We start from the raw sequence: 12,799 nt of genomic DNA on the forward strand, positions 1-12,799 counted from the left end.
AGTAGTGTCAGAGCAGCTGATTTCTAGGAACTGGAGCTTCTTCGGGTTTTGCTGGAGAACATGTGCAGTGGTTAGTTCAGTCTTGTGCGGGCCGGAAGTGGCGTCTTTGACCTAGTTGCGAGTCGTGGCTCCTAAAATTGTGGTTCATGCAGGTGTTTGCAGAGATATTTATATTTGTGCAGAAATATCCTCTGGCTCAGTGTGTGTGTTGTTCTTTATTTATTGTCATCCATCTTGGGATAATGCTGCTGCAGGTGAACACTGATCTGTACATTTTTCATTGTGTTTTTTGCATTTTTCCCGACCATGTGTTACTGTCTGACCTCTGCACCGCTTGTATTCTTACCGTTTTAAAGATCCATGAGTTGGATAAGGGCATGAGCTAAACGCCTACAAAGGAAACGTCTCATCCAGGTCTTCCTCTCTCTTTCTTCTTCTCTTTGTCCAGTCGATGCTGATGAGATTAAGAGGCTAGGGAAGAGGTTTAAGAAACTCGACCTAGATAACTCCGGCTCTCTCAGCGTGGAAGAGTTCATGTCTCTGCCGGAGCTGCAACAGAACCCGCTGGTGCAACGGGTTATCGACATATTCGACACGGACGGGAACGGAGAGGTGGACTTTAAAGGTACGTAATGAACGCTGCTGCTGGTGATGATGTGGGAAACTACCTACCGGTGCTGGATTTTAGCTTTATTTTGGTCTGCGGTAGTGGGTGAAACGCTTTAGAGATACCTCATGATCACAAACTCGGTTGTGCTTTATCTCAGAAAGGATTTCTCAAAATGCTGTTTTCACACTTTGAATGCTGTTGAGGAGGAAGTTCACATCTCTTTTATGTGACTAAAATAAGTACAGCTGCTTCCGATACAGGGGTCCCTGGAGATGTAACCCTAAAGTGACAACATATCTGCAGCTTAGAGGCATTAATAAATTATTATTATAAAGTACTTCTGTAACACTTAGACCTGTACAGCCACCAGGAGTTACATTTTTCAAGAGATGTGGTTTGCAGTGAGCCAATAGAAAGCCAGCTATTCCTAAAGAAGAGCAACAAAATCCAGTTTTGTCAACATGGTCATTCATTTATCACCTTAAAAGAACACTAACGTAACTGGTAGATGGCCCACAATGGAAAAACTACCATCAGACAGTACAGGAACTTGCTCTACCATTAGTACCTTTGTGAATACTGCACATACGTGGTTTTATTGCATCGTAGGTACAATGAGAGCTGTAGTGTTCACGTTAATACCTTATTAATGTCTCTGTGCTGTTGTTGCACATTTCATTAACATCACTTTGGTTGACACTGTCGTTTTTAAAGTGCTTTAGAAATAAAGTTGATTGATTGATTGATTTAGTGTGATTTATAATACACATCACTTACCTGGTGCAGAAAAGATATTTACCACTAATCTGTAAAGATGAAAAACACACCTGCTGTTCCAAAGATGTTAGAAGTTCAGCTGCAATGTGTGATTTGAAAAATATCTGCACCAGCAGTCTCTAAACTCTTCATTACAGTCAAAGAAAACACGAAGTTGAATAGCTAGAGCCAGAATTGGTAAGTACAGGGGGTCCTCGGTTTACAACGTCCTCGACTTACAGCGCTTCGTCGTTACGTAGAACTAGTTGATGAATACGTCGTCACGTGGTCCTATAAGACGGCTTTGTTTCAGCCGACCACAGATCTAAAAATTCATAGTAAATCATACACTCACTCTCAGCTTTGTGTAGTTTACTGAACAACAAATATTGGTCCCAATTATTAGCAACCAAGAAGACCAGTGGATCACTCCTGTATGCTGTTATGTGAAGTATATTATTGATCCGTACCTATTAAGACACATCACTATGAAGAAGTGCTGTGATGTCCAGATGTTGACGACTGTAACGCTGAAGCAAAGACCCTCATCACTGATCGTTGCTCTCTTCTGTCCACAGAGTTTATCGAGGGAGTCTCACAGTTCAGCGTCAAGGGGGACAAAGAACAGAAGCTTCGATGTGAGTAAAGCTGCTAGAAGTAACTCTACTTGTTCAGGTCTCTGGTTCCACATGGGCTTGTTCTGTTCTGCTGCTCTGGGACTCGGACCAGAAAAGGCTTTGTTGTGTCCACCTCCTGCAACAAAAAGCCCTGAGGGGATCTAACTCGTACGTAGACGCCGAGCAGCTCGTATAATTAACTTTCTGGCTCACATGTTGAGGACTGCTGAGGTAAAAATAAAATCAATAAGAAATTAGTTTTTTTCTGGCCAGAAATGTCACTCTACCATCTGTCTCTGGAATGAAGAATGAAGCCGATCGACTTCTTACGAAAGACGGACTGGTTTTAGTGGAGCCAGAGTGGCTGGAAGTCAAACAGGAACGTGTTTGATGAAGGCTTATTGTTTTGGTTTACATAAGAGAGTCGACAGCGACAAGAAGAACAGAAGTTTACATACGCCTGTAAAGACCACAGTAGTCTTTCAAATGACTTCTAGAACTCTTAATTTTCTGTGATGTAAGTTATCATGGATTTATCTCAGGTTTTCAGGAAAAATGACGGAATCTGCAGGGTACAGCAATTTTACCAGTTTTTGTGATGTAGAAAGCTGTGTTTATTAAATTATCTTAGTTTCTTAACTTCTTGTGAGTAAATGCGATCGAATGCAGCTCCTGACTCCATAGAGATGATTTAAATAAAGCCTGTTTGATTCAGTCATTCATCTCAGACACAAACACCTCAATAGGAAAGCATGAGGAGCTCCACAAAGATCTGGAAATGCAAACCATTGTCTTGAATAAGTCAGAAAAGAAACCTGGAGCCATTTCAGAGCAGATTCAGATCAACTGAGCAAATAATTGTTTCTACGTTTAAGAAACACAAACTATCGAGTCAACCAAGAATCACCAAAAGCAGGTCTGAACGAATTAGAAGCTGCTGACACCTTAAAGCAGGACTCAAGCTTGTTGCTGATCAAATGGACAAAGAAAAGGTCTTCTGGAGGAAAGTTGTGTGGTTAAAGGAAACAGAAAAATGAGCTATTTGGCCACTATGATCAGAAATATGTTTGGAGGAGAGAAGGTGACACCTTAAATTCCACAAAAACTGTCAAGCATGGTGGTGGCAGTATCATGCTCTGGTGCTTTACAGAAAGTAAATGGAATAATAAAGAAGGAGGATTACCTCCACATACTTCAGAAAAACCTTAAATCATCAGCTAGAAGGCAGGGCTGGACCTGAATATCTGAATATGCGGTCGTTGTGGTCGTATCCAAATGTTAATTTTGAGATCTGAATACTCGGATCTCACCCCACTGCCGTCGCGTAGCTGCTTTGCCATCATGAAGCATCGATTTATCTCAGTCTTGTGGACTGAAGTGATTATGTATATGTTATATAACTAAATTAATATTGTTAGTATAATATAATTCATGAGGTAGATGTGTTATTTTCTAAATTAGTATGCAATTTGTAGGGTTAGGTTAAACAAACTCAAATACAACAAACCACCTTTAAGCAAACCGCAGACAAGCCGAATATTCAAATATTCGTCATTAATTGGTCCTTAATATCCAGAGCCTAGACTTTGCTATTGGGACCAGCCCTACTAGAAGGTTCAGGCTTGGATGCTGTTGGGTTTTCCAACAACACAATGAGCTCAAACACACATCAAAAATGGTAAAGAAATGGCTAAACCAGATTGAATGAATATTTTCGACTGGTCTCCCCATCAAGAACCTGAGGAGTGTGATTAAGAAACATGATTGTGTCAGAAAGCCAGTAAATCTAGTTAAACTGAACCATTTCTGTAAAGACAAAATTCAGCCAGAAGCTCGTGGACAGTAATCAGAATTTTTGCTTGTTTTTGTTCTTTGTGTGACACGAGTTTCAAAGATTAGAGAAATCATTGGAAACTCAAGACTGCCGTGATGTAAATGTTCTTCACAAGTGTTTGCTCATGACTGGAGTCTTTCTAATGTTATTATCACAAACAGTTTCTGTCCTCTAACGCGATTGATCTGTCGAGTGTTTGGTGTTCGCTTTGGCTCTTTCATGTCTACTTCTTTCCCTCCACCACAGTCGCTTTCAGGATCTACGACATGGACAAGGACGGCTACATCTCCAACGGCGAGCTCTTCCAGGTGCTGAAGATGATGGTAGGCAACAACCTGAAGGACACGCAGCTGCAGCAGATCGTGGACAAGACCATCATCAACGCAGACAAGGACGGAGACGGCAGGATATCCTTTGAAGAGTTCTGCGCAGTAAGTCTGGGCTCTCCTGGGGTATTTCTGGGTGCTGACATTTCTGCTGATGCAGCTCGTCGTGGTGAAGGCAAATGTCAAAAGGGCAGAAAACTCTAGAAACACAACTTGCTTTTTTTTTACTCTGGCTCCGCTGCGGTGGGTTTCAGTTTCACACTTCCTGTTGAAATATGGCGTCAAACAGCCTGGTGAGGACTCTGCATCTTCAGAGGTCTGCAGTCAGAACGTTTGTCTGGGCTGTGAAGAGTCCGACCGACACTGACAAGCAAGATGTGACCCATAAAGTAGATAGAAAGCTCATGATTTTATGATCTAATTTAACATCAGAGGCAGCTGAAGCTCTTTCAGCACAATTAGTGTTCTATTATTGCAAACTATCCGCTAACTCAGGGGTGTCCAACTCATTTTAGTTCCACATTCAGTCCAATTTGAACGCAAGTGTTCCGGACCAGTAAAATCACACCATAATAACCTGTAAATATACCATAATAGCCTAGCCTAGCCGTGCTAGACCCAGGTCTGAAGACACAAGGGTCTAGGCACGCTCGACAGGGAGGGAGGCGGGCTAAAAGGTTGTCTTTCAAATCACTCTGCAGCAGTTGGGTAGGTATACAACCAATCAGCGCAACGAATAGACTGACGTAGTTCCTAGAGTGCCGGAAATCAGAGGATGCGGTGGTTCGGTGAAGCCTTATTTATACAGTCAATGGGTGAAGCTCAAGTATATTACAGACATGTTAACAGAAAGATTATTCAGAGTCGGTGCTAATGGAGCTCAACGACTGTTGTCGTTTTTGTTGTCGACCCTGGCAGAGAATTAAATTCGTTGCCGTGGGTTGTCTAGCGCGGCTAGGCGAGTTGTTTCCGGTTGTTTCTGTCAGAATCATCGTGCCTCTGTCGTCACTTAGTTACGCCCGCCTTCTGACTCTACACTTCATGGTGATTGGTCCGGCCAGTTTTAGGAGAATCCAGCCTCGAGCCTTATGGAGGGTAACTAGACCCACCCTGGCAGAGAATTAAATTCGTTGCCGTGGGTTGTCTAGCCCGGCTAGGCTAATAATAACCTATAAATATCTCCAAATATTTTCTTTGTTTTAGTGCAAAAAAGTACATTCTGTAAATGTTCACATTTAATGAATTCTCTTTTTACAAAACATCATGAACAACCTGAAATTTCTGAAGAAAAGTCAATTCAGTTTCATCAACATTCAGCCTCAGTTTATCATTTCCACATGACAACTTCCAGATCAGAGTGTCGACAAAGGAACACATTTGGTCACAGCTATCTGGAATTCAATGACAGAGCATTTTGTTTCATGATTAAAATGACAAAAGTCATATTAGAAAAATGAGTCACAAAACAACAAAAGCAAGAAACAAAATGAGACAAATGACACCAAAAAAAAAAAACAGACAACATTAGACAAAAAAGTTACAAAATGGCAAAAAATGGACAAGTGACAAACATGAGACAAAAAATGGCAAAAGTGAGAAACAGAATGACAAACAACGAAAGTCAGACAAAAATAAAAACGACCAAAACCAGACAAAATGAGACACAAAACGACAAAAGAACAATCTAGTATTTCACTTTATGATCAAAACAACTTGTCATGGTCTAGAAACTATTATAAATTTATAATTTTACTAGTTTACAATCTGCAGTTAATGTCTTCTCTGTAATTTTTCCACTTTGAGGGCCGGATTGGACCCTCTGGAGGACCGCTTTTGGCCCGCGGGCCTCATGTTGGACACCCCTGCTATAACTCGTCTCGGGTCGGACCCCAGAGGAACGTTTTCTGAAATGAAAAGCTCCACTTCTGACTCCGACAGCTCCGTCTCCGGAGCCTTGAACTAAAATGTTTGTTCCTTGTGGGAGAGTTTTTTCAGGACGGAGCTGGAGGATTTTAGAACCTGTTTTTAACAAAAAGCTCTTCAAGGTCCATGGAGGAGAAGGTGTGACGAGATGTCGCTTTGTGCTGCAACAAAGAGTGTAAAAATATAATGAGTGTAAAAATAGACTTTGTCAGTAGTAGAAAGGAGTCACACCTCCAGTTCTGCTGCCAGATTTCAAGCCTCGCCGTCATGAATCCGGTTCACTAATGGAACGGAGTCATCACTAATGTTATTAGGAGGACGTGTGCGCTTCTAACAGGCATGTTGTTATTGACTGGAGGCTCGGTGTGAACTAAAGAGGAGACACATGGAGCTGCACTCTTCAATAAGACATGAGCGATTTGTGAAGTTTGGGGGTCGTTCAGATAAACAGCTTCAGTCCAATTAGTCTTTAATTTTGGTAAATCAGGTATATGTATATGGTGGAATCCGCTTTTAATGAAACTCTAAACTGATTGAAATCTGAAATTGTTGCTGATGATTAGCAGTTTTAGTTGTTTATAAAGTTTAGATGGTAATTGCACTTTAAATTACATGTAAAACGTGCGACACCCACTGAGTAAAAGCTTCACATTACCTCCATCCAGACTTGGTTTCCTTTTTCTGGATCAATCGTGCCACAAAAAAGAATCGTCTCATGCTGCTCCTGACCACTAGCTTCACCGTCAATTAATCTGTCCTTTATTTTCTTCAATCATCAAGTAGTTTAGTCGTCCAGAAAATGTCCGAAAATGGTGAAAAATGTCGAAACAAAACAAAAAAGTAACAAAAATGGACAAATGACACAATCGAGACAAAAAAACCCACAAAATGACAGAAACGATTCACAAAACGAAACACGAAATTACAAAAGCGAGACAAAAAGGAAACAAAACGACAAAAACAAGAAACAAAAGGACAAAATTTTGAGACAAATGATAAACAACAACAAAAACAGGACAAAATATTACAAAAATGAGACAAAACGACAAAAGAACAATGTAGTATTTTACTTTGTGATCAAAACAGATTATTTTAAATTTAGAGTTTTACTAATTTCCAGTCTGAGGGGTAACGAACATCGTCTCTTTCTTCCTTCCAGGTGGTCGGCGGTCTCGATATACACAAAAAGATGGTGGTGGACGTGTGAGCGCCTCGGCTCGCTGGATCCTCCCCTTCTGTCCTCAACACTCGCTTTCTCCACCATCTCTGAAGATCTGCTCAAGACGTCCGGCAAAACGCTCTCTGTGTAACTCAATGGAAGTATTCTCTCTCTTTTATCTCTCTCTTTTATCTCTTTCTCTCTCTGTGAAGCCACTTTTTCTTTTTCAAAAACACAAAAACAAAGAAAAAACACAAAACCCCACGGGCCTCGCGAAGCCAACTTTGAAGTGTTACGGGACTGAAATCCTCTCGGACCGAAGGACGACGAGGGGATGCTGGTTGGCTCGTTCATGTTTCATCCTTTCTTTTCTTTTTTTTTTTGTTGATTATTTTTGATATTTATTTTTTTTGTTCTTGTCTTTTATAAAGAAGAAAAAAATACAAGTTATATCCGAGGGGAAAGTGTGCAGAGAACCAACAGCTAGATCGTAGGGTATGAAGTGCCAACCAGAACATATCCAGACATTTACCCGTCAAAGTTGTCCCGTTTCTCCTTCTCCGTTTCCGACCGGTAAAAGCAACTCCTGTTTATTCTTTTTTGTTTGTTTTATTTATGCTTAAAGAATCATAACGTCGGTAGATAAATTAATGCCAAGAAAATGTCTTTCCAAAACACTCGTCGAAGCATCCATGAGACCACCTCCTCCGATCGCACCGACTATTCTGATTATTTCTGTAGGTTTAGGAACACAAAGCGGGACGGTTTCAGCTCAGTGGTGAGGTTAGACTCTGAGGGCGTTTAAGAGACTTATCTGCAGGCAGCGTTTTCTTTTCTTTCTTTTTTTTTTTTAACCGATATGTGTATATTAGGTACCGGACGTGTGCTCGTCTTATTTAACAGCGAGGAGAGAAGCCGATGGTTCTGAACCGGCAGCAGCTCAGGACGGCTCGCTTCCTCCCTCAACACTTCAGATCTTAAAACACGTTGGCATGAACAGTGTGCAATGAGGTAGACTGTATATTGTAGTTTGTTTTTTTCTGATCGTGTACATTTCAAAAGTTGGCTTCTTCTTCTTTCTTTTTTTTTTCTTTTTTTCTGTCACAATCATTTTCTCCCCCTCCCATCCACTAACAGGGAGAAAACTAAAAAAAAAAAATCAACCAAAATTTTAATTTTCCAAGGGGAAAGGAGAAAAAAACCGCTTCCTACTATAAACAGCTTTTGGGATAGCTTTTTTTTTTTTTTTTAATTTCATGGTTTCTTTCGGCTTCGGAGGCCGGCTGCCGGTTCCAGCAGGAAGTCGTCTTCGGTCCCCGTTATCCCGGAGCTCTGCACGGCTTGGGCCTCCCTGTGCTTGCATGACATGGAAGTATATTTTTTGTTGTGCATGTAGATCAATTTTTTGAAATAATCCTCTTGTTTACACATGGATGGTGATGTTAATATATTTAAGAGTTTAAATGGTATACAAATATGGATGTTGCCAAACTTTGGTAAATGTACACATATTCTGAGAGGTAATCCAAACGAACTGAACTACATGTAAACTTTTTTGTATTTTACCCGGGTCAGCCAGATGCTTCGATTCCAGTAAAAGTCGCATATCTGATCCTGTCTCAAACTGCCACACACTGTACTCAGCTTAAAGGGGAAAACAATTTGATGTTCTTTTTTTTTGTTTTGTTCTTTTCTTTCTTTTGTATATAAGTATTTGTTAAATGCAGTTCTGGCTCTCTGTTCTCTGTATAGTTCAGACCGCGCTTTAGTTTGTAAGTGCTACTTTTTTCTCTGAGGGACTTGGGTTCTTTTTAGTTCGTGTGGGGATCTCTGAAAAGATTTACGTTTGAGAACCTTTTTTTCCTTTTCTGCATGCTGCATCTTATGCTGTGGGACTGTTGGAAACTTGATACTGTATGAAAATTAAATAAAATTTAAATAAACTTTGAAATGTTGAAAGTAAAAGGGGGGTGTTTGTTGTTTAACACCTCGTAGAAACAACAAAAACAAGACAAAATATTACAAAAATGAGACAAAAAGTTACAAAGCAACAACAAAAACAAGGAAACGCCTCGTTTCCTTTAATCATCACCAGAAGCCATTCTTTAGTCGATTCTTTTATTTATTTACACAAACGTTCAGCCAATGGGGGAGGAGATAAATACACACGGCGACCAATCAGGCTTCAGAACCTCTCCGCCGTTCTGCTGGCCACCACTCTGATGTTGCCGTAGACCTTTGAAGGTGGACTTCCTGTTGGGGTGAAAGGGTTTAAAAGGTCATTCCTCTTCTGAACGCGACATCAAACCTCACTGATAATAAACAGGAAGTCCTTCTTACCTAAGATCAGGTTGCAGATCGCCGTTCGGGCCATTTTGATGTTCTGGAACGACCCTAATATGTGAACTTTTCTGTTGACAGAGATGAACGAGGGTTAGCTCCAATAAAGGCTAAACAATCAGACAAAGACAAAGGAATAAAGCTACTCTATTGACATCTGCAGGGATAAATCTGACACATTTCTGTCCTTATTGAGCTTTCATAATGATAGTTTGTCCCAAAAAAGGACAGTGAAGGGTTTAGAGAGGATAAAAATGATGTGAATGAGGTTTTTACCATCAGCAGATCTCACTTTAGTTAGATATTTATAGCAGATTTTGGATTAACTTGTCAGAAAATGCTCTACTAGTGAGGGAATAACTTTCAATTAAGACAATTAATGTTGTTTTGGTCACCCATCTGCATGTTGTACAAAAAGTATGCAACCTGTGAAACAACTGCAGCTAAATATTTCTAAATTATAGTGCTATACTTCTGCTTTTACCAACAAAACTAACTTTCACAAAGCAAAATAAAGCCACTTTTTGATCAGAATATGAAAACATTACACAGATTTTTAATTTTCATTGTACAGAAATACAATAAAAATCAGTTTAGCAGCTCCTCAGTTACAAAAAAAGGGCTGAAAGTCAGAATAAAAGACTAAAAACAGCAGAAAGTGACTTTGTGTTCAGACATTTCAGTCTGTACGGTGGAAGGAGGTCAGGAGACGGAGTTAGCTCAGAAAGAACTGACTGTTTTTCCAGATTTTTTCATTTGAAGTGTCGGTGAGGCTCATCTTAGAGCAGGACAAGAAAACCAAAACAGCATTTTCTCTGTATTCTACTAGTTTCACTGTTACTCCAGTCAAAAATGTGCAAAAGTGCCTCCAAACTAGTGACCTGGTGTTAAATAATGACAGAAATCATCTCTTTTTGCTCTAACGCTGCAGGAATGATCAACACTCACGTGTCTGCGAGGACGATACGAGTCTTTGTGACATTCTCGATGGTGAATTTGGTTTTTCCTCCCTTCCCCGCTATCCTCCCGATGGCTCTGGATAAGTGGTCGCCCTTCAGAGGTTTTACTGCAGAAACACCAGAGAACAATCAGCCTCACAGCAGGAGTGTTTTATTCTGCAGCGGGGAAAGATAACGCTGCTAAAATGTAGAAATCTTACCGTCCGTGACATCGAAGCTTTCGAGGAAAAGCTCGTCTAATCTGATGAGAGCCAGCGCGTCCTGGGAAGAGAAAGTGTGAACGTTACATCACAAGAAAAGGTCCAGAGAGGTTTGTTCACGAAACACCTCGAATCAAATGGAGTGACAGTCATTAGAAAGCTGTCAGATCTGAGTTCCTTTAGAAAATGTTGTTCTGTTGTGGTTTGATTGGCAGGAAATGACTTGATGACCTAATCCTGACCCTAATCTACACTAACGACCCCAGATAACAAATATACATTCTGTCGCAATAGCCCTGGTCTTAAACAGCCACACTGCTTCCCAAAACCTTCATCTCGTTTACTTACTTCAACCTGGAATCCAAGAATAAATGCTTTAACGAAATCTGCTGCTTTTGTGAGCGAGCCGATGTCCTGCGTTTCTTTACACGTCTGGAAGAAAAAAGAGAAATTAAAAACTACAAACTACAGACAGAAGGCGTCTCAGTCGGCTTAATGTTGCTTAAATGTGCCGGTAGACTTGCTTTGATTTCGACGTTTCTGGTCTTGAGGTTGAATCTGACTTGCAGCTGCAGGTTTTCTACGATGGGAGTGAAGATCTTCAGCCAGTTGTCCTTCAGAGGGGTGTATCTGTGAGCAGGAACGGGGATTTTACGCATCTCATCCGGACCCTGAAACACACAAAAAGACACAAAACACTTCCTGTTACACTCTGTCGACATGAACAACAGCTGCTCTGTGGAACGAAACTGAGTTTTATCAGAAAATCACTTTAGCTCTGAATATGTGATCTAAAAGTCGCTAATGTTGATTATTTTCTTCATTGAATCGTCCAGCCTTTGGAACCGTTACTACTATCTTATTTTGACAAATCTGTAGATTATTTTCTGGATTAAGTCAGAAGCCGCTTCATCCATAAAAAAATGTTGGAAAATGTCAACCAGAGTTTCCCAAAGAACACGATGACGTCCACTAATGTTTTGCCTACAAGCAGAAAACATTCACATTTAAGAAGCTTTTTCTCTCAAAAAAGTTATTTAAATTGATCGATCGATGTCTTCTCTGGAATTTCTACACTTTGAGGGCCAGATTAGACCCTCTGGAGGGCCGCTTTTGGCATTGTTTCGTTTATTGTTTCAGTCATTTGGTTTCACGCTGTTGTCATTTCTTGTGTCTTTTGTCCATTTTTGTTGCATTCTAATGTTTTTGCCACTTTTTTTTGCTTCATGTCGTGTCTCATTTTTGTAATATTTTGTCTTCTTTTAGTCTGACTTCTGTCTTTTCTCAAAATTTTCTGTCTTTTTTAATTTCCTTTATGTCTCATTTGCCTTATTCTTTGTCATTTTACGTTTTTTGCTGTTTTTTGACTGATTTATCATTTGTCTCATGTTTTGTCATTGTGTTCATTTTTTGCCTTTTTGTTTGTCCATTCTTTTGTCGCTTTGTAAACTTTTTTGTAAATTTTTTGTCTTATTTTGTTTTGTTTTTTGTCCCATTGTTTTGTCATTTTGTGTCTCATTTTTGTAATATTTTGTCAGATAATTTCTTACATGTAAACACTGGTTATGGTAGACTTTACTGCGCATGCGCACACCAGTCCTTGCCTTTAAAGGGAAACAGCAGAGAAACAACACCACTAAATACTCACTGACTGACATAAATACCACAGTATTGAGACAGTTCACAGAATACGTGTACACAGCTGGTAGTTACCCGTAGTTTGTCTGCTGACAGCGGTTTGAACTGAGGCCGTTTCACCGGCTCCTCCGTGTCCATGTCCGCTCCGTCCGGTTCAAGTTTTCTCTTCTGAGTTTTTCTAGATTTTACTTTAGTGAAAGAATCTGCGTCGTCTTTACTCTCCATAGCTGCTGCTCCCTCTTCTACGGTTGGGTTTTTATCGGTGTCCATCCTGTAGTAGTGTTTAAAAACAAAGAGTAAAATCCGGAGCAGAGTCCGAACAAACAGGCATGGACGTCTCCTCGTGGAAGGGAAAGGACCCAAACGGGTACATCGTAAATAAATTATATTTTTTTCGTATTTATTTTTCTTTAAAAAATGCCCCTTTCGTAATTTAA

At 40.2% G+C, this 12,799-nt stretch overlaps 3 protein-coding genes across 3 annotated transcripts in view; 2 read left to right on the top strand and 1 right to left on the bottom strand.

Annotated features, from left to right (window-relative positions):
• The window catches only part of ppp3r1a (protein phosphatase 3, regulatory subunit B, alpha a), a 36,704-nt gene extending 27,514 nt beyond the window's left edge, over window positions 1-9,190 (top strand). Inside the window, exons 3-6 of the mRNA XM_022201802.2 lie at window positions 449-625; window positions 1,945-2,004; window positions 4,064-4,248; window positions 7,226-9,190. Of these exons, the coding sequence (XP_022057494.1) occupies window positions 449-625; window positions 1,945-2,004; window positions 4,064-4,248; window positions 7,226-7,273 (470 nt within the window). The 3' untranslated portion in view covers window positions 7,274-9,190. The remainder of the gene's footprint in view (window positions 1-448; window positions 626-1,944; window positions 2,005-4,063; window positions 4,249-7,225) is intronic.
• The window catches only part of slc17a5 (solute carrier family 17 member 5), a 950,640-nt gene that overhangs the window by 268,768 nt on the left and 669,073 nt on the right, over window positions 1-12,799 (top strand). The gene's annotated exons all lie outside the window — the stretch shown is intronic.
• On the bottom strand, window positions 9,327-12,732 carry pno1 (partner of NOB1 homolog). Its single transcript, XM_022201801.2, has 7 exons — window positions 12,438-12,732; window positions 11,249-11,395; window positions 11,073-11,156; window positions 10,725-10,785; window positions 10,514-10,631; window positions 9,566-9,636; window positions 9,327-9,478 (listed from the first exon to the last, which is right to left on the bottom strand). The coding sequence occupies exons 1-7, from the start codon at window positions 12,630-12,632 to the stop codon at window positions 9,411-9,413; spliced, it is 744 nt and encodes a 247-aa protein (XP_022057493.1). The 5' UTR covers window positions 12,633-12,732; the 3' UTR covers window positions 9,327-9,410.

This window comes from Acanthochromis polyacanthus, chromosome 15, assembly GCF_021347895.1.
Source record: "Acanthochromis polyacanthus isolate Apoly-LR-REF ecotype Palm Island chromosome 15, KAUST_Apoly_ChrSc, whole genome shotgun sequence".
Classification (NCBI taxonomy): Eukaryota; Metazoa; Chordata; class Actinopteri; family Pomacentridae; genus Acanthochromis; species Acanthochromis polyacanthus.